The 23,237-nt window shown below is 35.6% G+C and overlaps 1 protein-coding gene across 1 annotated transcript in view; it reads left to right on the forward strand.

Annotated features, from left to right (window-relative positions):
* Positions 1 to 3,352: 3,352 nt before the first annotated feature.
* Positions 3,353 to 23,237, forward strand: part of ghrhrb (growth hormone releasing hormone receptor b) — a 30,905-nt gene continuing 11,020 nt past the window's right edge. Inside the window, exons 1-3 of the mRNA XM_044128892.1 lie at positions 3,353 to 3,674; positions 7,931 to 8,039; positions 17,233 to 17,340. Coding sequence (XP_043984827.1) covers positions 3,621 to 3,674; positions 7,931 to 8,039; positions 17,233 to 17,340 — 271 coding nt within the window. The 5' untranslated portion in view covers positions 3,353 to 3,620. The remainder of the gene's footprint in view (positions 3,675 to 7,930; positions 8,040 to 17,232; positions 17,341 to 23,237) is intronic.

Here is a 23,237-nt window from a genome sequence, read left to right on the forward strand (position 1 = left end):
AGCTGTGAGTGGATGTGCAGCTGCAAACAGCAGGTGTCCAAAAATGACAAAAAGCAAACACACAGAGTAAGCTGGAATGTTGTTCAAGGCTCAGATGGGCCAACCCAAAAAGAGCAAATCTGGATAAACAGAAAGGATATAAACTGTAGGTTAAAAGTTAAGAGACTCACAAAATTCTTTAAATCTGCAGACATAACATCATCACAAAGAGCATTTGGCTGATACAAGAGCTCTTGGGATAATTTTTTGACTTTGTATGTTGCAAATAATGCTAATAATAAAAATACATAAAACACGTTGTATCATACATACAATTGTTGCTATTAGAAGGAATTAATTTGTGGCCGATAAATTAGAATAAAGCATATTTATTTCAGTAAACTTTAAATAAATTAAATGCTAAATAATGATTAATTACAAACAAGCTGATACTTTCAAAGCTTTATCAATAGTTTATTATTGCACTAATTTTTTGAATTTTCCTGTTTACAGTGAAAGAAAACACAACATTTAGATTTTTTTAGAAGATTTAAATATTAGATCATACAAGGAAAAACAAAACATTTTTAATACAAATGTATGGGTTTCATGAGATGTATATTTACTACTTGCTTAAAGGTTAATTTTAAAAAGTACTTGTAATCAAATGAATGAAATGCATATTGGAACTTGTTGAACATGACTGTGTGTGCACCATATCTGTATTAGAATGCTTATTCTTTCACACAATAAAGTATCTTTCACTAAACACACACCTAGAAAAGATGTGTAAAAACAATTCACTTTCTTTACAGCAGAAGAAACTAAAAACTCTAAAAATGTAGAAAAATTTCCTATTTTGTTTGAGTTTATTTATTTTGTGTTGAAAAAAAAAAATCCTACATTAAGATATAATTGTCATGGATGCCACACCTTATATGGGCAGTTATGTAATGTGTGTATGTCAATCTTGATAAGTAATTGTTAACTACCAGAACTTGTGGATAGTTATAAATTAGAGTAATAATGAAAAAGCTGAATACTGAAGCCAACCAAGATGGACAAAGACCCGAGTCAATGTTTCACCATGCAGATTAAGCACTAAATGTCTATGTACCTATCAAACAACCTGCTGTTATGGAAATACCTACCAACCTAATGTGGGTCTCAAAGAATAAACTGCCTCCTACACTCCTGGAAAAAAAACTTATCTGCTGTCTTTAACAAAGTTATCCTGCAGCAACTTTTTTGTAATCATACTACCTTTATTGCTCTGATCATGGATAACGAACGTAAACATAACTTCAAACAAAAATGAATGCACAATTTTAAATCTTATTCTATCGGTGGGCTTCTGCAATGCAGTGTTCATGAATGCAAAAAAAAACTGTATAAAGTGCCTCCAAACCTCTTCTGCTTTCTACAGGTGCAGTTGTCTGCAAGATGTTCAGTGCCGTGGTCTGGTGAATCTGCCAGTAGTGCAGCAAATCATCAATCATGCCTCTAACACATGTACATGCACACACACGCACACCCACACACACACAGACAGTGTTGCTCTGTGGGCAGCTGTCCATTGTTTAGGTATATTCTGTTTATTTAAACTGTCCTGAGTAGTGGAGCAATTCTCCAGAAGAGTGTACCCAATAGCACAACATAGACACATCAGGCATCGTCTGCTTTGATAAAATATAATCTTGCGTCTAAGCAGTGAAAAACGTATTTAACATAACACATCTCTTTTTCTATCAAAGAAGGAATTTTTTTGACAGAAAAAGACTAAGAGCTACATTGTGGTTTTAGTTTTTAATATGTTTTGATTATGAGGTAGGGATAGTTTGTTTAAAATCAATTTCCCTGCCTAAAAATATACAATGAACTTATGATGGTTACTGCAGAGGCATTTCTAGTGATTTTTTCATTTCACAGTTTGGTGCATTCTGGATAAATGCCAGATATCAAACAAAACTATTTTCCAAAGTTCCTAATTTTCTGGATTTGATTTGGCAGTGTTTGGACTTTAAGTGTCCAAACTGTGAATCACTGTTAGAAAAAAAAAATCTAAGTTCATTTACTTATGAATTTATTTGAAAGGTTATGTATTCATATCATTATTTTGTGTGTTGTTTACTTGACTTTCTTTTGTGGTACATTATTAACTGTTCTTGATTAAACTGATTTGTAACGGTCAGCCTCGTGCCCTTGTAAGGGCATGTCCACAGAAGGTTCCAGAACATCCTGAAGTAGAGATCACTGATTAATTGTTTGTGGCACTGTGTGAAAAAGCCCAACCTCTTTCCTGGTAATCATAATAAAAGGCAGTTGGGGACTGAGAGCCGACAGAGTTGACCCCAGACAGCGTTTGATGGCAGTTCTCCACGTCTGGCTCGGCTCCCCTCTTCTGCAGAAAAGTAACTTGTGTTTTTGGTTGATTCCTTGCAGGTTAAGAACTAAAATAGACCCAAGACACTCCCTGACATTTGTCTGAAAGGTCCTTCAATGTTATTGGAAATTTGATAATTTCTTTCCTGATTATGTTCAGGGTGAAATGGTTTCCCAGTCTTCAATCCAGACTTCTCCATTGATCCTGTCTGAGTTTCTAGTCTGAACTCTAAAGTGTTGACATAACTTGTTTGTTTACCATTTTTTGTTTATTTTCCATCACTTCTATCCTCTAGCTTTTTCTTAAAGCACAGCTTTAGCAGCATTCATTGTATTTTTCTAAATATACTCCTCATTTATCATGATTTGCTTTATGTTATTTAATTAAGAATGTTCTTTAGGTATGCTTTCCAGCCTCTGCATTGGGAACATTGCATCTCGCATCACATTCTCATCCTCTGCAGTTAAGTTTAATAATGGTGCTCAAGTCTACTTAGATGAACTACCAAATGTCACTGAAAAGTAAAACTGGTAAATTAAGACATATACCCTTTGTTGTACCAAACATTTTCCATTTCAGGAAGATTTTAGTTTACTGCATATTTGTAAATTGTAGCAACACAAAATTATTCAGAGGGCTGAAGATGCCTATTTGGACACCCCATGTAGAGAACCTTGGGTTGTTACTTTATGACTAGAGATTTATTTAAAATTCTATTGTAAAAGTAACCAAAGTAAATATATATATATAACGGTATATATATATACCAGTATATATACTGGTTTCCACTGCAGAAGGAGACCTTCTTCAGGTCTGCAGTCTGAAGACAAAAAGTACTTTAAAAGCAAAATATAAGTACTTTGGGACTTTCGCACAGTATACTCAACAGCTAAGACGTAACTCTTTCAGCTGAGTATCCTCCCACCCTCCACCTCCTCCTCATTTGTTTCTGTCACCGCCTTTGAGGAGGAGAGCGGCGGAGCTCAGCTCATTGCAGCGCCGGCTCTCCTCCGCGCGTCATGCGGACATCCTCTTCCTCACCCCTCGGACATTGTAGCGCCACCCGGACCTCCCACACACCTCCCAGTGAACCGCTCACTTCTTGCTCGCCTCCAACACTTGCCAGGGAAACACATAAATGTGTTCCTTCTTGAAGAGTTATTTAATACAGATTTATTTATTAATTTGCTTCTTGAGACTACTTTGGGAAGCGTAATTCCTTTCCCGGGTCAGTTTGCTGGTTTCTGGACACTCAAGTATGGACAGCTTCCTTCAACTGGCTCTGCTTCTGCAGCTGGCACTCTGGGAAACGGTGAGTGAAGGCGATAGTTTCCGATTTACCGAACTTATAAATTAGTTTATACATATGCCGATGGATGTACCTACTGTTTTGAAAAAAAAAAAAAAAAAAAAAAAAAAAAAAAACTAGCTTAATTAAAGTTCATTTCCACTACCAAATAAAATAAAGCACTGAGCTTTACATGAAAATTGACAATTCAATATAGTAGACCCCAATGTATATTTGTAAAACAAGAAAGTAAAATTTTTAATGTTGGCCTTTGTAATATAAGCAGTTAATTATCTATATTTATTTCAACATTTTAGAGAACTCATGAATGAATTGCTGATTAAAATCAACGTGAACTGATAATGAGTTAATTCATAAAGTTTCTTGAACTCCTCAGACATTTATGTGAATTTATGACCTGACTTTACTCACCTGCTGTCCCTACTGTTTGTTGTGTCAACTGTGAATTAGTGTCATAATTCCCTCAATGGTCATCTCACTATATCTCTAGAGCTCTTACTTCCTCTGGGATATGAATGCCCAATAAAAAGTTTATGTTTTCAAACTATTTGACATATTTTTTACCATTTGCATTGTTTTTCCACAAACAAAAAGAATCAATCATTTCAAAAAGCCAGGCACTTTAAGAATATCTAATGTAATGGATTAAAGAAAAGAACGAACATCTCTTGTGACTCCATTAACGTCGGACTCTACAGACTGACAGCTATAAAGGAAAATCATGAATTTTTTCCTCCACTCGTGAAAGTACACATATTCTTGTTTGAATTTCCAACAATGCAGGTGATTTAAGGAGAAGATTATTCCGCTCTTATTCCATTTCATCTCAACTTCACAGCATTTCATCTCCACCAGCTGCGTCCACACTTGAGTGTTTTTGCATCTTGAAGGATTTCAGATGTTATATTTTATCACTTTTTTCATTCACCCACAAACCTGAAACACCTTATTTTGACATTTACGTATTTTTTGTGGTAGTATAATTTACAAAAGTAATCAGAACTGTTGGCATTTTGACAATACCTAAACAGTTTAACATTGAACTGGATTGGTGATAAGGAACAGAAATTAAGCAGAAATGAAAACAGCCAAAGTAAAAGTAACTCAAACAACAAATGAAACTGTGTTAACCTGTCACAGACTTAATGAGGTTCCTCTTCTTATATTCTGCAAGAAATTCTTACCTACTGCCTCAGGCACGTCTCTTCTTGCAGATCAAGTAGCAAAATCTTAAAATCAATTCTAAAGGCCATAAGTAGTTGGAGTATGGAGGCCAAAATGAGGAAACAAGCTGTCATCTTTTTTTCCTCTTCATCCTGTCAGTGCCCTGCCGGTTGACAGTGTGTTTTTCTTTCCCACATACAAGGAAATCAATAGATTTTTGTGGCCAGATAGTGAATGCCAGCTGCCCAATTCTAGGAAACAGATGCAGGAAAGAATTTGGAGTTGGAAAAGAATAAAAATGCTAGTTTTCTATTTGAAAGAAAAGAAAAACAAGTGCGGAGAGAGTTGGAGGGAAATGCAATGCATTACATCTTTCCCCAAGGACACTCCAACATGGTGTTGACCCCCAAGGTCAGACTGTGCAAAACCAAAGAGCTCCATCTATGGCTCCACCGGTCTAAGTTATCTTAAATGTTAAAGTACAACCAAAACACTTGGGAAAAAAAAGAAAAAAGGATGGTTTCTATGGAAAAGTTGAAAAAGAAAGTATCCGCTCTGCTGAAAATTTAGTTTAGGAAAGTGTCATTGTCAGGATCCTTTATCCCTCTGGAATAATCTGTTTTGGACATATGAGGGTGAAATACAGGTGTTTGACCAAAAATGCAAAACGAAATGTTTTGGAAAACAAACAGCATACCAACCCAAAGAACACATACCAAATGTTGAGCATGGCGGTGGAAATATGGTGATTTTGGCTTTTGTGCAGCCACCCCACTTCGGCACCTTGTGGTCGCTGATTGGATGCTGAACTCCTCTGTAAACTCCAGTTTTCTTGAGCCAAGGACAATGACACTCTCAGTCAGAGGGAGGCGCCAAATACACAGCAGGTGATGAAAATGATAAGCCAGAATCTAACAAGATGTAAATAACAAAGATGCTTTTCAAAAGAAGCGCAATGAAGAGAGATCTGCTATTTTTTCAGGGTATGTAATTTTTCTCTCAGGGACAAAAAGAATTGATGTTTTGGTAAGAAGTGACTTATTCTGTATTTTCTTCTTCTCCTCTTCTTCAGAGCATTAATTCCTGGTAAGAGCAATCTGTATTTGAGGGGAGCATGGCTTTTCAGATGAGTTAGGAATAGTATGAATGATAGTATAAATCAGATTCTTTACATGGACATGAAGAGGTTTACCAAGCCCTTAAGAAAACAGAAACCAATTTGAGCAACCCCAAATGAACTTCTGCCACATTGGGGAGCAAATTCCTTCATGAAATTCTGAGATAAAGAAAGAACTACTGAGAATAAGTACTGCTAAAGCTTTTTTTATTACTTTTTCCCCCAGACTTCAATTATAGGATATTATTTTCTTGGTTTTTCATGCTTCTGTGTTTGGTATTTAGTGGTTTGGAAGTTAAACATTTGAAAATTGCTGTTTTATTATTAGCAAAAATATAAAAAAGAAAGCAGTTCTCAGAGAGGGCAAATAAAAAAAAAATCACAAGGAAATAAAACATACAGCATTCTGTCTGAGAGCAATTCTCTTTTAGATCAAATTATTAACCGCCATATATAAAAATGTCAAAGATTTTCTAAAGAGCAAGAGAAAACTCAACTGCTTCAAAATCTCTTTATATTTATATTCACAAATATATCTCAAAAGCTGTTTAAAAATAGGCAAGTAAATATTGTTGTAAATAATTTATGGTATTAAAACCAGGTCAGACTGTATTGTTTATGTGCCCATGTGAGGGAACACCTGCCTCACACTTATTAAATACATAGTTAAAAGGATCAGATTCATTTGTGTTTAATCACACATCAGTGTTACTGATATTCTGTTGATACCTAATTTTGATTCAAATTTCATCTGTTTTATATAAACACATGTTGATATAAAACATGTTTATATAGGTTTTATATCAACATGTATCTACCCAGAGTCAGAAACTCTGAGCTTCCTTACAGAGGAAGGGCTGCATGATATCAGAAATGTTTTTAATTGTGATCTTATTGCTAAATATTACAATTATGATATTGATTGTGATTAACTTACAGTTTCCTGACCGCATAATTTACAATAATGATGCAGTCAAATGGTCTTTGAGAGTTTGAGCATCTTTTCCACTGTACATCCATTTTAGGCATCAAGGGCAGTGAAATTCTGTCCATCAGGCCAACACATTATTGGAGTGCAGAATGAGCACTTCTGCAATTATACTAAATATGATCCAAATTGAAGCATTCAGATAGGAATATAGAAATGACGTTAAACCCAGACTAAACAAAAACATTTACCAAAATTGGAAGTGATTTAACATGGTGGTTTAAATTCACGATACACATGCAACCAAAATTAAACTGAACATAACAGGGAACTTCCTCCGTCTTTAAATGTCAACTAAAATTATTCATGCCACAGTCAGGATGTCAAATACCGCACAATAATCTACCCTCTGCATTGCTGTGAAACTCTGACTGTAAATGATGGCGCCTTATTTAAGAATGGCCATCGGCATCGGGCGCCCTGCGATAATGACCTCATTACGACAATGATTGAATTTAAATGATGATGTTGGGAAAATAGCTGCCATTTAGGATGAAAGGTAACAATAATTAAAGTTCACTCTGAGGGCATCCTTTAGTCTCTCACACACAATTGGGTTTCTTTCACCTGCATCTGATGATTTCATGAAAACATCTGTCAGAGTCTATGCGAGGTGCTCCAGATCCTATTCATACTGATAAACTGTAAAATTACTCTTTGTGTGGCCTCAGGAGGAAAGGTCTTCTGCCACCATCATGTTTGTATAAAGTAGATTTGTTCCATAAACTTACAGGACAGATATGATAGGACTATGCCGTCACAATGAGACTCTACTTGTGGCTGTGACCTTTAAATAATCAGGGAGTTTTTTTAGACCACCGAAGTAAGTTAGATTGTGGAAATATTTTACTTTTTTACCCCATATTGAGTTTTATGTTTGAAGAAAAGACCAGTGGAACTAAAACAAAACCAGTTTCCTGAGATGCTGTGTTTATTCATTATCTCTCAGTCGTGTATTTTAAGTGCAACTGGATTTTTTCTTCTTGTCAGGCGGAGGCCATGCACCCAGACTGTGCTGTGGTGTTGCAGCACATGAAGGCTCAAGAAGAATGCTACAATATTCTTGAACAGGAGGAAAACAACTATTCATCCAAGACAAGTTAGTATGTTGTTATTCTGCTGTAGAGAAACTCAGAGTCTTTGCAAAAGTAATTAGAAAACTCTTTGAAACTTTTTTTTTATTTTGTCAAGTGGTATATAAGAAGTAAAGAAGTAATACCAGTTCTAAAATTGAAGAGAAAATGATACTAGTTTTTATTTTCATTTCATTCTCTGTAATATTTTTGAAAATAACCTGAAAGAGTAGCCCCCATTTGTATTCAACCTTTTTTTCATGTGTGTTATGAATTCAAATTTATGGCGAGGGAACATACTAGCCATACCTGCCTTCATTTTTGAGTGGCTCATGCTTTTAGTTCTTCACCTTTCAAAGCCAAACATGCCAATCTTCTTCACAAATGTGCTCACCCACGTAGCTACCACAGTATGAGTTACTTATCCTCAAGCTAAATATTGTTTGCAGAGAGAATGGAAAAACCAATATCTCAAGGTGAGAGGATGGGCTTCAGAAGATTTCAAGGATGACAAATTTAAACACTAATATAAAGATATGGTAAAAGAATTACAAAAAGAGGGGAAAGAGATTATCTATCTAATATGAGGGAAAGCATGGAGTAAATTCTCATCAGTCAGGACGAATGCATTGTAATTATGTTATTTGCTAATATTTATTACAGTATAAGCAGGTCTTGCTATTTTGATACTGTGTACGGAGATATTAAATCAATGCTAGATTTCATATTGTAAAGCCTCTATGCTAGAGTTTTAAATTAAATCATCAAAATGAATCTTCTTCATGATATCTGAAATTAAAACATTGTGTTTGTAACCTCTAGGTCTCTTTGTCTTTATAATAAAATGTATCCTTTTATTTGCTTTTTCAACTGAATCAAAAGGTCTTCATGTGTTGGAGCAGAATGAAACAGGTCAGAATGTGGGCGAGCATCTGCAGGTCTGTCATTGCTGTGGAAAGCTCCAATGAATGGGAATACAATGGGAATTAGCCAATCTGTAATTCTCCTATTGGCTGACAGGCCTCCCTTTTTAATAGTTCAGGCTTTCCAATTAAAAAATAAAGACAGTCTGTATTTATAGGGTTTTGATGCTTTTTTGAGTTCTCTAAAAGTGATTCAAAAGTGTCCTGATATGAGGAGGCCTCAGCTCACAGCTACAACTCCTAGAAGAAATTGTATGTCGAGTCTCGAGTGGAAATATCTCTGTTTTCCCCAAAGAACCAGAAAACAAATTTATACAAGTCTGTGATGAGTCCTTCAACTGTCTTTCAGCCTCATTTAACTTGTAAAAGAAAATATGTGTTGAGGGAATTAGTTGAAACTTTGGGTAACTTTATATACCAGTCAGTTTGTGTGGTAGGGTGTTTGTCCGACTTTCCTGTCTGACATTTGATGATAGATGTACAAAGTAGTCCAGCTGGATACCTTTCTGTAAATAATGACTGATTTTTTTTTTACCAAATGCAAAGTATGCTATCTTTATCTGGCTTGACAGATTACAATCAAAGTTAAAGAGAAATGCCTCTAACCTTTTCAAGGTTTGCTACCTACGTTTTTAGAAGGTGAACTATCTGAATCTGATAAGATTCTTCTTTCATTGGTTTTTCCACATCTCAAAACAAAACAAAACAAAACACTCGAACAGCTTGTGCACAAGGGGGTGGAGGGCTTCATTTTCCTTCTGTGATGTTGTCTGAAGGCAGATTTATTACACCTGAAATGCTCTGTTTTGAAGTGTTTTCAGTTATGTGACATGATCATTCCAAGCAGTTAAGCTTTGTTCTCGCTTGATGAGCGTCATCTGCTCACCAGTGGGGTTTCCAGTCTACACCGCAGCTGCTATTGCTCATAATTAATTGTATCATTTGCGTTCAAGCAAAGAGAAGATGTGACAATCAGATTCTGAGGCGGCAAAACAGAGGGTCTTTGTGTCTGAACAGATGAGCTACTGCAGTAATTTGAGAAATAGTTTTAACTCTTTACGTGTACGAAGATATTTATCTGAGTTTGGAAAGAAGTGTTTCACCGGAAATTTAACATGCTAAACTGTCGACTCAGATATAAACCACACAGCTCCTGAGGTTTACCTTTATCTCCTCTTGACATCAATAAACCCAGATGGATTTAAACATTCTCAACCCAACAAGAATTGGTTGGACAACTTAGAACTTACTGTCAATTTTCCCAGTTTTTACAGGACTTGACATAAAAAAAAAATATTCACCTACATACATTTAGCTAAATTTTTTTTTTAAAAAGTAGAGATTTACTGGAATGCTCTTTATACAGTTTGACATTGCAGAGGCAGGGTAAAGTCTGGACAAAGGCAACACAGAGATATACATGACAAACAGCCATGCACACACACACCCATACTTAAGAGCAAATTACAGACCAATAAACATAACAATTATATTTTTGGATAGTTTGAGGAAGCCAGAGAACTTCCTCAAACTAAACATGGAGTTTATGTTCTTCCATGAACAGGAAGAACATAAACTCCATGCAGAAAGACCCCAAATTAGGATTAAGTTCAATGCAGCAAGGCATCCCAGTTTGTAGGAAGGTTGAGTGTTTGCATTACTCCAGATGGAGCCCTCATCCACCCCCCCATTCATCCATCCATCCATCAATCAATCAATCCGTCACTGGATTAAGGTGTTACAATTATTTCCCACTCCACTTGTATCTAAATTTAAGGACTTAGGCAAACAGACTACAAAAAGTTGTGTAACAGTGACTCACTGTGGAAGTCTGCTCATGAAATTTCCTCATTACTAAAAGTTTCATAGTCAATTGTGATATTATAACAAAGTGGAAGCAACTAAGAACTATATTCAAGTTGGTCATGAAATGGCAAATCATACAAAATCACCAGAGCTAAGGGAGTTTCTATGGTTGCCAAAAATCTTCATTCAGTAGCTGCAGACCCCCATCTGGCCTTCAGATTAGCTCAAGAACAGCATAGATATTCATGGAATGGATTTTATCCCCAATCAGCTGCATCCAAGTCTTACATCTCCAAAACAAAGCTAAGAATCAGAAACAGTGGTGTAAAGGACACTGCAACTGGACCTGCTGGCTGGACAGATAAATCATGACTCTCAGTAGGACAATCCAAAGGGCAAGTTTTGATTTGACAGATACCAGAACGACACTCGTCTGATTTCATTAAGCATAGGGGTGTTTCTGAGGAGATGGGCATGGCTCCTTGGTTTGGACTTTTTGGATAATTTCATGGTGCCATCCTTCTGGAAACAGTTTGGAAATGCCCCATCATGTTCCAACGTAAAGAAAGTAAGAAAGTAATGTTTTTTATTATTATTATTATTATTATTATTATTATTATTATTATTATTATTATTATTATTATTATTATTATTATTATTATTATTATTATTATTATTATTATTATTATTATTATTATTATTATTTCTCCATCCTCATTATTACACTCACCCTGAACATCAGCCACCCATGTGAATGTTTGTGTGTTACTGCCAGGTTCCATGTGGCTGTCACTTTCTGCTGCTGACCTTTTCACAGATCATTACACAGCTCGGCTGCTCTGCCCTCTTTATATTCTTAGGGCAGTTGCAGCTGCCATATTGACAATTAATTAACAGTGGAAAGTGTCACTGTTTACTGCAGCAATAAAAGTAATGTGGATGTTGGTATTTTCAGTTTTCCTCCCTCTTCATGTTATGTTGGGTTTTATATAACATGTATCAACAAACTCAGAAAACAAACGTTTTGTTCCAATATGTCTTTGGTTTCTGATAAAGTCTGTTTTCCAAAAGACACAACCAAAGACCATAAAAACCAACATGATTTGTTAATATTTTCAAATCACCAGCACTTTCCATGACAGTCAATAACACTCACAGGATAAACAACATATATGAAACATCAATGGCATATGTAATTGCTGTTTACTCTGTGACTTTACATTGAATTTTTTTTTTTTTGCAGAACCTAATTTTTCCACAGCTCTCTTTAGGTCTTACCACAGCATTTCAATGAGGTCATGACCTGGACTGTATCATTGTAACACCTTAATTTATTTCTTTTTCAGCTATTCTGTTGTTGATTTACACTCAAGATCATTGATCTGTTGATTATCCACTCTAGACTGAGCTTCAGCAGAAAGACAAATGGTCTCACATATAACTCTAAAATAATTGACTATACAGAGGACTGAAAATAATTTCAAGGTTCCCAAGGCCTGTGGCAGCAAAAACAAAAAAAATCAGTTCATTACTCCTCCACAATTGTGCTGGGCAGTTGGTTTGATGTGTTTGTGTTGAAGTGGGACGATCGGCAGGTTGTTTTCCTTTTTGTGAAAAATATTTGTCAGTGTAGCATCCATCCATCCATCCCTCTGCCCGTCCATCCATCCATCCATCTTTGCGATTGTTCCCCACATGATGGGCAGCAACAATTGCTCTCCAAGGCCTTTTCTGTTTTTTTCACCTTTGCATTGGACCGAAGCCTACATGCTGAAAAAACTCACAAACATACACAACTCCTGCTCTTACAAAGGTAGTCACACTGGTAATGAGTAATTAATGATTTGCTTTTGTGGAATAAAATGTTAGCAACAAAGTTGGACTATTTTGACAGTCATGGAAACTTTCTTTTCTCCAGGACTGTGTATTGTACTGTATTTCTCAAGAAAAATGCTGTAATTTTTTGCCTTTAGCTTTTAAAGAGTAATCCACCAATAAATGTACTGTTGACATATTATTTTTATCTGATTAATGTTGTGTCCTGTGGAAGATTTTACTGCTTTGGTTTACTGCTTTGGTTTGCAAGGCAGGAAAATGATAGGAATTCAAGGGACAAAATTTAAAAACAGTTTTTTCAGAACAAAACCTTAGAAGCCTTGTATTAGGCACATGGTGTCCTTTTATAGCACAAAAAGGTAACTATGCTACCTTTAGTTGTTACAGAAATGCTTCATGCAGCAAAAATAACTTAAAAGAAATTTTACTTTGCAATTTGATGCTTTGAAATTGCCATCTGTTTCTTTAAGAAGTTATACTCTTTCTGATACTCTTTTGGATGTCACTACAACAATGTCCCTTTACCATTTCCAATTGTTCTTAGGGCTTTTGGACTGAGAAGTAGTTTATATGCTGAGGCGGAGTCTCCTGGCCCTAGGAGGAGCTTTGTGAAAGTAGGCAGCACCTTGTGAGAGCAAGAGCACAGAATAGCTGCCAGGGGAGATTCAAGGATTTCTCAAAAATGTGTGAGATAATCAAAGCAATTCTAATGATGTGTTTTTGATGAAGGGATAACATGATAACATGGAGTAAAGCTCAAAAAGTTGGTTTTATATAATACTCCCCTCATAAAAATATAACAGCTTGATTAAACAAGCGACAAGCTACAGGTTTTTTCTTCAATATCTTCAGATTATCTCTTGATATACAGTTCTTCTATCTGCATCTCATAACAAAGGTTATAAAGAGATTTCACAGTTTTATCCATCCCAGGGCGGTTTCACTACTCTAATATTTGAAACACTATTATAGCCGTTAGTGTACTTGTGCCTTATTGAATCCAGAATAGACTGAGAAATGAAGCATCGAGGGATAAAATGGCCAGACCTTGAGGAGGAAATAAAGGCCTTCCATTTAGGCTGACATTTGATCGATATAATACTCCTTCCCCCGTCATGTCTGTCCTCAAGAATGACAAATCTTTCTTCATAAGTTGTTGCAGATGTTTTTTTTTCCTTCCTTTTTTTAATCGGATACAGAAATGTCAGACAGGTGAATCCTTGAATGTCGCAGTAAAGAAGGTGAGACAGAGAAATTACTTTAATACTGTTCAGCCAGATTTGACCTTTCACAGCCCTCACCAAGAAAAACAAACCAGTAAGTCACTTTAGATGCCCTGTGGGCTTTAAATAGACGAGGATACATTTTGTTTTCTAAGACTACAAGTTGGTTGTTATGTGTTTGCACGATTGTAAATTTAAATTTTACTAATGTGTTTAGTTTTCTAATCTTACATATCAAAATATATTTGTGGTTTGTTGTGTTATTGGATAATTTATTAGATCCACTTCCTCAACTGCTTATGAATGCAAAATATCAAATCCGACATTTAGTGTATTTAAGAATATGCTGATGATGACTTGTTGTTTAAACAAAAAATCCAGATGAAGAATTTTAAATGGATTTAAACATGGCATGACAAACTAGTCTGTCTGTGCCAAACAGACTAGTTTGGGTAGTTCAGACACAATGAGAGCAACAGTTGTGTGGATGAAAATATCTTGTTTATCAGTGAAAAATTTAAAACCTTTTCTGAGATGATAGGAGGCAACAGTTGCTCATTACAACTAAAGTATGGGGAATACCATTTCTGATTGTAGTGCACACTGCGCCTTGAAGAAAAGGGGCCACTGAAACCGAAGGGTCAAGTCAGGCATTGTGCCTGTGAATTAAGTCGCGGTAAAATTTGACCATGATCGATCGGGAAATGTTTCTGGTTCATTGAATCTGAACTCGGGGTAGAAAATGTGGACTTCTTGGCAACAGTTGAAAAATGTCCATCCTTTTATGACCACAGTGTAAAGATCTTATATTTCCAAAAGGAAAATGCAGCATGTCACAAAACTCAGTTTGTCCCAAACTGGTTTCTTGAAAAAGAAAGAGAGTTCATTGTGCTCAAATGGCTCAAGTTCTTATGTTTCTAATTCTCATCCACAGACCACTGATCCTTCAGCATTTTGTCTCTGGCACTGATGTTTACTAGCATTTTACTCATGTTTATTCATTGTAAACAAGACCAAAAGACAACCATGACTATATAATAAGATGCACAAGTCCGTTTATCCATTGCTAAATCTCACTATAATGCTGTTTGCTTTGCTTTAGTGAGCATCTGAAGTAGGAACTGTTTCCCATCACCTCTTGAAACCATAATAAAGCCATAGCCACTATGTCCATTTAAATGAAGTCCAAGTTTAAAGGGGATATCTGTCAATATTACAGTATTTAACAATATAAAGGCCTTGAGTTATTGCAGAACATAATAAATGAAGATGTCATCTGTAGCTATGATGGAGTGGAAAATATAAATGAAAAACGAGTTCAAAGCCTCGTTTATCCTGCGAGATGTCTTCTTCTTCACAGCTTTGGCAGGAAAACCTGCAGCAGCAGCCAAACGCTGTGTTTCATTATGAATGAGTGCTGCTGCATCTCTCCGTGCGGCCGTTTTAATTGACGCAAGGCCGAGGAGCTTTGATGTATGAGACGATGAGATGGCGGATTGAGTCCGGCGCCTCATTACCACCGTCTCTTATCACAAACACACTCTCCTCCAGAGCGCTAGGGTCCGCAGGGAGAGACTTCGTCGGCCATGTGATATGAGCGGCATTGGAGAGGAAGCGTGGGCAGAGAGGAGGGCTGAGAACGTCACAAAATCAAACACCCTTCGCCTTTTCCAGACTGAGGGAAACCCCTTGAAAACTAACATCAGAGAACTAAGTTTCTGTTACAGAAAAATGATTAATTAGCTGGTTCTGCAGGATTTAGATGCATTCAAGGTCAAAAAAGTCTGCTGCTTATAGAATCTTAAGTGTGTTGTATAAGAAAAGTTGTTAAAATGACCAGGTGCTAGCTTTTTACGGGACTACAAAGAAGGTCAGAAAGTGTATTAATGAAACATCAAACAGCATTTTTTCAGTCAAACATGCTATACCTCAACATTTTATTAATGGGAGAGTAAGTTTAAAGGCTTCAGTGTGTCATCCAATAAAGAAACCTTTAGTATCAACAATATAATTAGACACATGCTGTTATTATGACCGTTGAAGGTATTAATATCTCTTTGTGCTATATGTTTAAGTTGTGCATGTGATGCTTCAGTTACTCTAAGCAAGTAAAGTAAAATGGTAAATTAATGAAATATATTAAGTGCAAGTAAGTTTAATATTTTAACAAGTAAGTGTAAGTAAGTGAAAGCAAAATAGGAGCGATGGTATGCAAAGTAAGTATGTAGAACTAAATTTAACTTAAGGGTAAGTGCTTAAGACTAGAGAAGTAAAAGGACTCTAGAAATTCAAGAAAAATAATTTCTAGTAGCAGATAGGTTTAACTAAATACTCCAAAGTAATGGTAATTATTTTTAAACAAACAATTAAAGTTTAAGTAGGTTAAAGTAAGTATAAAAGTGCAAGTTGGAAAGTATATAATGAAGTGTAAGCAAACATTTGAAAGTAAAAGCAAGCAACTGCAATTTAGTTTTGCTAAGTATAGGTATGTAAAGGTACCAAAAGTGTATGTTTAAAAGAACAAGTATAAGTAAGTAACTGTACGTAAGTAGATAAAAGTAATATAAGTGTAAACAGCAGAAGGTTAGTGAGTAGGTAAAAGTGTAAGTAAAATTGTTGACAATTGTGAGTTAAAACTAACCAAAGAAAGAACATTTCTGGTTGCGTTGCATCCATAGGTTGTTGTTTCATCACTTCCCCCAACAAGGACAATTTGAGAAATTAAGTAAAGAAGCTAAATCAGGACCTTAAAATGCTTCGGATATGTTTTAAGAATATAGTAGAAAATATATTAAAAAAATGAAGTGAAGTCCTGGTAAATACATTCCTCTTTAACATTATTAATACTTCAATAAAAATGCAGTCATGTGCAAAGTTTGATCTGGTCTCATGTTGCAGGTACATTACATGCTATTTTATCATTAAATATCTTTACATATTTCAGTACAACTATTTCGAAAACCTTTGTTTTTGATTATACATTTAAAATTCACACCCTATTCTTAATGACCATAAACGTCTTATTTTAAACCAGTACTATACAATTTTCTCCAATACAACATTCCACAAACTAATATTTCTTATTTATAATGAAGTTTTTTAATTTGAGTATTTACATATTTTGAGGCTTTTTGAAAAAAAGTTTTTAAAGATAAAGTAAGGGCTGTGGCACATAAAATTCCCTTTTCCCTTGTTTGGCCTTTTAATGACAGTACATAGCTGTGGATTGAGATCAAAATGTCCTGCTCTTAAGGTCCAGTTTATTTTGAGAAGAGAAACATTAACTCTTAGGTTAAGCAAACACATTCAAGAAAGTCAACTAACTATAGCTGTCTATTAATCTAATGTTTGATTAGTGCGTATAATTTTATTAAATGTGTTACATTGGTGCAGTAACATTGCTAAATGTTACATTCTGATTGTCTTCCCAGGTTGCCCAACACAATGGGATAATATTTACTGCTGGCACCGGGCCAGTGTGGGACAGGTGGTCAGGGTTTCATGTACGAATGTCTCTCAGCTGTTTGCCGACAACCAAGGTAAATACATTTTTCAAATCACTGTCAGTGACATAAATACCACAACTAAAATTCTGAGATGTGTGTGGGTGTGTCTGTGTTTTTTTACTTCTTTTATTTGTGCTGTTGCACGTTGCATTCTGAGCAACGTTACATTTTCACGTGCGGTGAGGTTCATGGTTGGTAAAGCACTGATCATCAAAATTATAAGACCCCCTACTTATACAGCTGGAACACTGACTTCCTTTGAATCTCGACTAAAAACTCACCTGTTTAGGATTGTATTTGAAACGTAGTCAATTACAAATTTATTGATGGTACTGGACTTAATGTGTTTGTGTTCTGTGTTTGTTATGATGTAAAGCACTTTGAAATGCCTTGCTGCTGAAATGGATGGACTGAGTTAAAAATAGGAGGACTCACAGGACATATTAGAAAAATAGGGTTTTCTTTTATTTTAACCCAAAAAATTACAAACACCAAGATAAACTGAGCTCATAAAAGAGGTCAAAAAAACAAAACTGAACTCAGGCAAAAATGTAAACAAACCAGTTGCACAAACAAACATAACAGACCTAACAAAGAAATGACACACAGGGGTTTAAATACTGGCTGATCAGACCAATTAAGACACAATAGGGGTAACTAAACAAAATACAATTACAAACAACACAAAACAAATAACAGTACAGCTAAGTTTGACTAAACTAAAGACCTAAATGAAAATCAAAATTAATAAACTTTAAATACAAATATTTACTTAAATACAAACTTATCTAAACAAAAGAAACTACAAATTCCCTCCGCCAGCAGGAACTAGTGGTTCAGTCCAATCAGTATTTCAGCCTGCTGAGCCCTGGCCCCCATCCTTTGTCTGGCACTCCAAGGCAGGTAAGTACCAATGGGAAAACAAACAGAGTTAATCTTAAGTAAACAAAATTAACTTTAAGTTGACATAAATACTAGTGATGGGCAAATGAAGCCTCATGAAGCAATGAAGCTTCCGGCCCATTGCTTTGCCCAAAAGTTCATTACTCGATGCTTCATTCATTTCTCACTAGTGACATCTGCTGGTGAAGCTGTGGCCTTGTTACTCAGACAGATATATTTAAAAACAATTAGTAAATGCAATATTGTCACAAAGTTTTTGTCAAACTCACATTTAGTAACAGGAGAGTCAATTAAATCCTATTTAACTAATCTTTTTTAGTTATTAAAATTATTTGTTGCCAATCCTAATGGCTGTTTTCTTCTGTCATTGACTGATTTAACAGTAGACATTTGTTTTGGTGTACTCGGAGTCCAGTGCTTGTTGGGGCAGACAGTTTTCTTTGAGTTTTGATTTGCCTCCTGAAAAACTTTCTATTGGCTCTCTGATCTGATCCCTTATATTTTTACTCATAAGCCAGAATTTTACTCGTCCAACAGCTTTAAGTCTGTTTCTGCTGTGCAAGACTGATATATTTTTGCTGAACAAAGAAATGGTGAAAATTTCAAGAAGGTGAAAATTTTAGAGGTGAAGGGTTTAATTATTGTTATTTAAGAATCTTGTGAGTGAATCATCTCAAAGTATTCCCTGATGTCAGATTTTTTCTTCTTGCTGGCTCCATTTCAATCAAGTTTATTTGTGTAGCACATTTCAGCAACGATGCAGTGTCAAAATGTTTTACTTAATAAAAACACATAAATATAAAGTCATAAAATATGCCACAATAAACCATTGAGAAAACTGGTAACAAACATTACATTTTGATGAGTGTCATCATCAAAATCATTAATACACATGAACTATAAAAGGTTCCTTTTATTTCGGCCACTTATGAAGACAAATGCTCCACTCATGCGATCAAGCAGCGGCTCATCACGCTTTTATTTTGAAAACCGACACGCAAAATGAAGCAGTCACGTGACCCATGCAATGCGAGGCCTCGTTTGTTGCCAGTCACGTGGTTTTCAGCAAGACGACACAAGCCTCGAAGCGGGGCTTCATCGGACACGCCCCCTTATTACTCGGTACAAGCCTCGAAGCCTGGCTTCAGATAGCCCATCACTAATAAATACATATGTTAACTAAATGTGCACGCTAACAAATAGAACAAATGTATCCAAATCAACTAATAAATGTTTTTATTGAAACTAAAGTGTTGTGTTTGTATGAAAAAAAATAAACTGTGCATAAAAAGAGTTACCGAAAGAGGGTGGCCATGGATTTGGCCATCACACTACACAAATAAAATTTGAGTTTGAATTTGCAAAGAATTTCCTGCTTATTCATTTCCGACAAACCGAATGCACTTAAAAATAGCTTTGAAAAGCTAAAATTGATATTGTCAAAGCATTTTCAACATGAAAGTTGTGCATTGCATAAGGGTGGCAAAACCGAATTTATGTTAAAACGCCTTGCCATATAGGTGCAGCTTCCCTTATTTACTGTATCACCTCGCTGTCTCTTACTCTGCAGACGCGGATTTAGATAAGCTAAATGATTGAAAATCAGTTCATATATTAAATGTTTTTTAACCATTTTATTAGCGATGTACAAACAGGCGGAGCATGCTCTCATAGAATGGCAGTGCAGTTAGCGAGAGGTTTCGCAATCCCAGGTGAGACTCAGCTCGCTGCTGCCTCACCGGTTTCGCTTCAGAGCATTAGAATACAAAAATGCGAAAATTCAGCGATTTTGAAGAAAAAAAAATATTCAAAATTGGTAAAGCTAAATGAAAAATAAATACTTCACAGTACAAACCACAGGCTGAAAATAGCAGTATAAATTATGTTATTATATTATCCTTCCATGGATAATATGGAAGGACATGTGTGCCTTCCCTGACTACATGTCACTGATTCTGAGAGTGTCCCTGCTCTAAAGAGACTAATCTACTCTGAAATATATGTATATAAATATATATTGTTTATGTTTATAATTTGAGTCCCACACAAATGCTCTGGTCAGCAAGAAATTAATGTTCCTGCCAGCAGCTGTGCTGACCTTTACATCCTCTTGCTTTTTTCTCTCCTTGATTATTTTCAGTTTCTAATTTGTCTTAAAGAAACAATGATTTAACATTCTGCAGCTGAATTTTTTTTTTTTTTTTTCTTAAACAAAATAAAGAATCCTGTTTAAATCTTTTAAATCTAATATTATGATCAGTTCTGATCATCCATCATAACACAGCCCAGAAAAAGTACCATGTTATTTTGGAGGTCCCCTGGGACGGTGTTGTGTTTTTGTTGGGTGGTTTATGAAGACTGTTTAGTTTTCAGTGTGCACTGCTGCCTGTCTGTGTGCACAGACTGTTTAGATTACTCCTCCTGTCTCTTCCAGAACCCTGTCAGAACCAGCTGGTCTTTTTGTTTTTTAATATCAAAACATTAAATGCAAAAAAGCAGAAAGGAAAGCTGGTCAAGATGAAGTTTAAAATTAATGCAGGCAGGAATAAACAGCAAAAATAGATGAAACGATGGAAAAATTAATGAAAGTCAGAGCAAATTAGAAAATGAATGCATTCAGAGCATTCATTTGCTCCAAATGAATGTCAGAGCAAATGAGGATTCAGCAAAGAAAGACAAATCCTAATTGACAAAAATACTGCAAACAATGAAGGAGAAATGTTCTTGTCAAATGAAACCATGTGTAACATTTTAGTCTACAAAGTGCAAGAAACAAGGAGAGTTGGTCAAAGCTGATAAAAAAATAGATGCATCTAAACACAGAAAGAAAACCTGTTAGAGGTTGGAAATGGTTTGAGACTAGTACGGAGTTCGGTCTTGACTATGAACCTACAACCAGAGCAACAATAGGATGATTTACAGCATATTCAAATGTAACAATAAATGTCTGTCAAAAACAGTTGTTGGATTTAGTAATAGTGCATTGTGTGCATAAAAACATAGAAAAGAGTGTAAAATATAGCAGAAAACAAAAACTTTCTTAAAGCCTGATGATACTTTGATTGAAATATTATGGGAAAGTCAGGCTGCTAGGATGAAAGATGCACAAGAATGTTGAATGACTCAAGACCTATGCAGATCAACAATGTGCTTGATTTTGCACCTTTTGATTGCACTGGAACAAACAAAGAAAATTCTGTCATGTCACATAATGGTTATCAGCAGATAACCAAACTAGTATCAGCAGAGTGGTTAAATAAATTGTGGATGCTGATAATACACTTGCATATTTCCTGTTGTGAAATTCTTAGTGCAAGAAAAAAAAAATGACTATGAGTGAAAGTTAACTGAAAGCTTTGCTTTTATGCATCAGGAGACAAAGGTTGTTATGAATGACTTCATAACTCAGTGTTAGTCATTCCCTGGACCTTGTGGATTTCCTCCTCCACAGGTTGGTCCAGAGTTTCCAATGAGACTCTGCAAAAATAAAAAAATAAAAAAAATGAATTGGAAAATCAAACAGTTCAGTCAAGAGCCAGGAGCATGAGTTTGGAGCTGACACTGCTTGTTAAAAGAGGCAATATGAGTTTTAGCATTGTCCCCAGAGCCGTAACCTTCAAACCTTAAATCGCATCCAACCATTTGCTGTAGCTGCAGGCTCTACATGCTATGGTGTTCTGCTGCTGGATATCGGTAAATCCACCCACGACTCAAACCCCCACACTCTGCTGTACCAAGAAGCAGGTTCGCATTTTCACTTCATGAAACCTAGCATTTCACTGTAAACCTTGTCACTTCTGCTGAAAGGGTGAATTCAGTTTTGGTATCGGAAAACCTCTTTATGCATCATAAAACTTCAGGAACTCACGATTTGAGCTCCTCCATTCTATCTCTAAACCATGGTAGAAGAACAGAGAACAAAATTCAGCTCATTTAAATTCAGTTGAGCTGGTGCAGATACAGTTTAAAATTCAAGAATTTCTGTGCATACATATATATGTATATATTGATCTCATATAGGAAGGCATTTTTTCAGAAGTATCAGTCTACACAAAAATAAAGAAGCAACCAATGAGCAGATAATTCATTCACTGAAACCTTGCTCGTTCTCATCACCAGACTTTCACTTACTGTCTGTCTTTTGCTTTGATATTCATCAGTTCTGCTTTGATTTTGTGAAACACAATGCAAAAGTGAATAAAGGGCACCATATAAATTAATGCAACTTTTTTTCAACATTGACACAGATGTCACTCATGTTGGAGTTCATAGATATGGATGGATTTTCTAGTCTGTTCCAGGTTTACTAATTGTCACACCTGCTTCTTGTTAATCATCCCACCTGTACCCTGTTGACTAATCACCACAAAGGTTTCTTGTTTACAAACAATAAACACTTGTTCCCTATTTACCTATTAATATACTTGCATCATTAATGTGAGTCTTCTTATTTATTTTGTAATTTAGTTTTAACTGTTGTAAATTGTTTTGTGACTGTATTTGAGAAAATCATCTTAGAAATAAACTTTGACAGTTAATTATCACATCTGCTTCTCATGCTTCTTTCAGATTTTCTTTATATACGCTTCACTAATTCTCAGAATTGTTTAGCATCCTCCACCAACTCACTTTGGTCACCAATCATTCCCTCTATACTTTATGAATGGATTATTAAAGCTGTACATTGTTTTTTGCAATTAGGGACACCTGGTTCTAATTGTGTCTCCAAGTGTAAAAATAAGGAAGACTGTGTACTGTAGACATTAACTTCTGCAGTAGTGCTATGATGGTTATCACTGTCCATGTGTTTTAGGGTATTTGATGTGTGAACTGCTACTACAGGCAGTCATTGGCATTTTTAGAAGGTGTCTAGAGTATTTGCTGATTTTAGCTATGAGTGGCTGTTCCCTTGTGAATATCACATGATCCACAACCACACATAGGCCCATTTCTTCCCTGTTTAAATGACTTTACATATGATACTGGTTTTCCAACTATTGTACATTGTTTGCCAAGGAGTGTTTACA

Source organism: Gambusia affinis, linkage group LG10, assembly GCF_019740435.1.
Source record: "Gambusia affinis linkage group LG10, SWU_Gaff_1.0, whole genome shotgun sequence".
NCBI lineage: Eukaryota > Metazoa > Chordata > Actinopteri > Cyprinodontiformes > Poeciliidae > Gambusia > Gambusia affinis.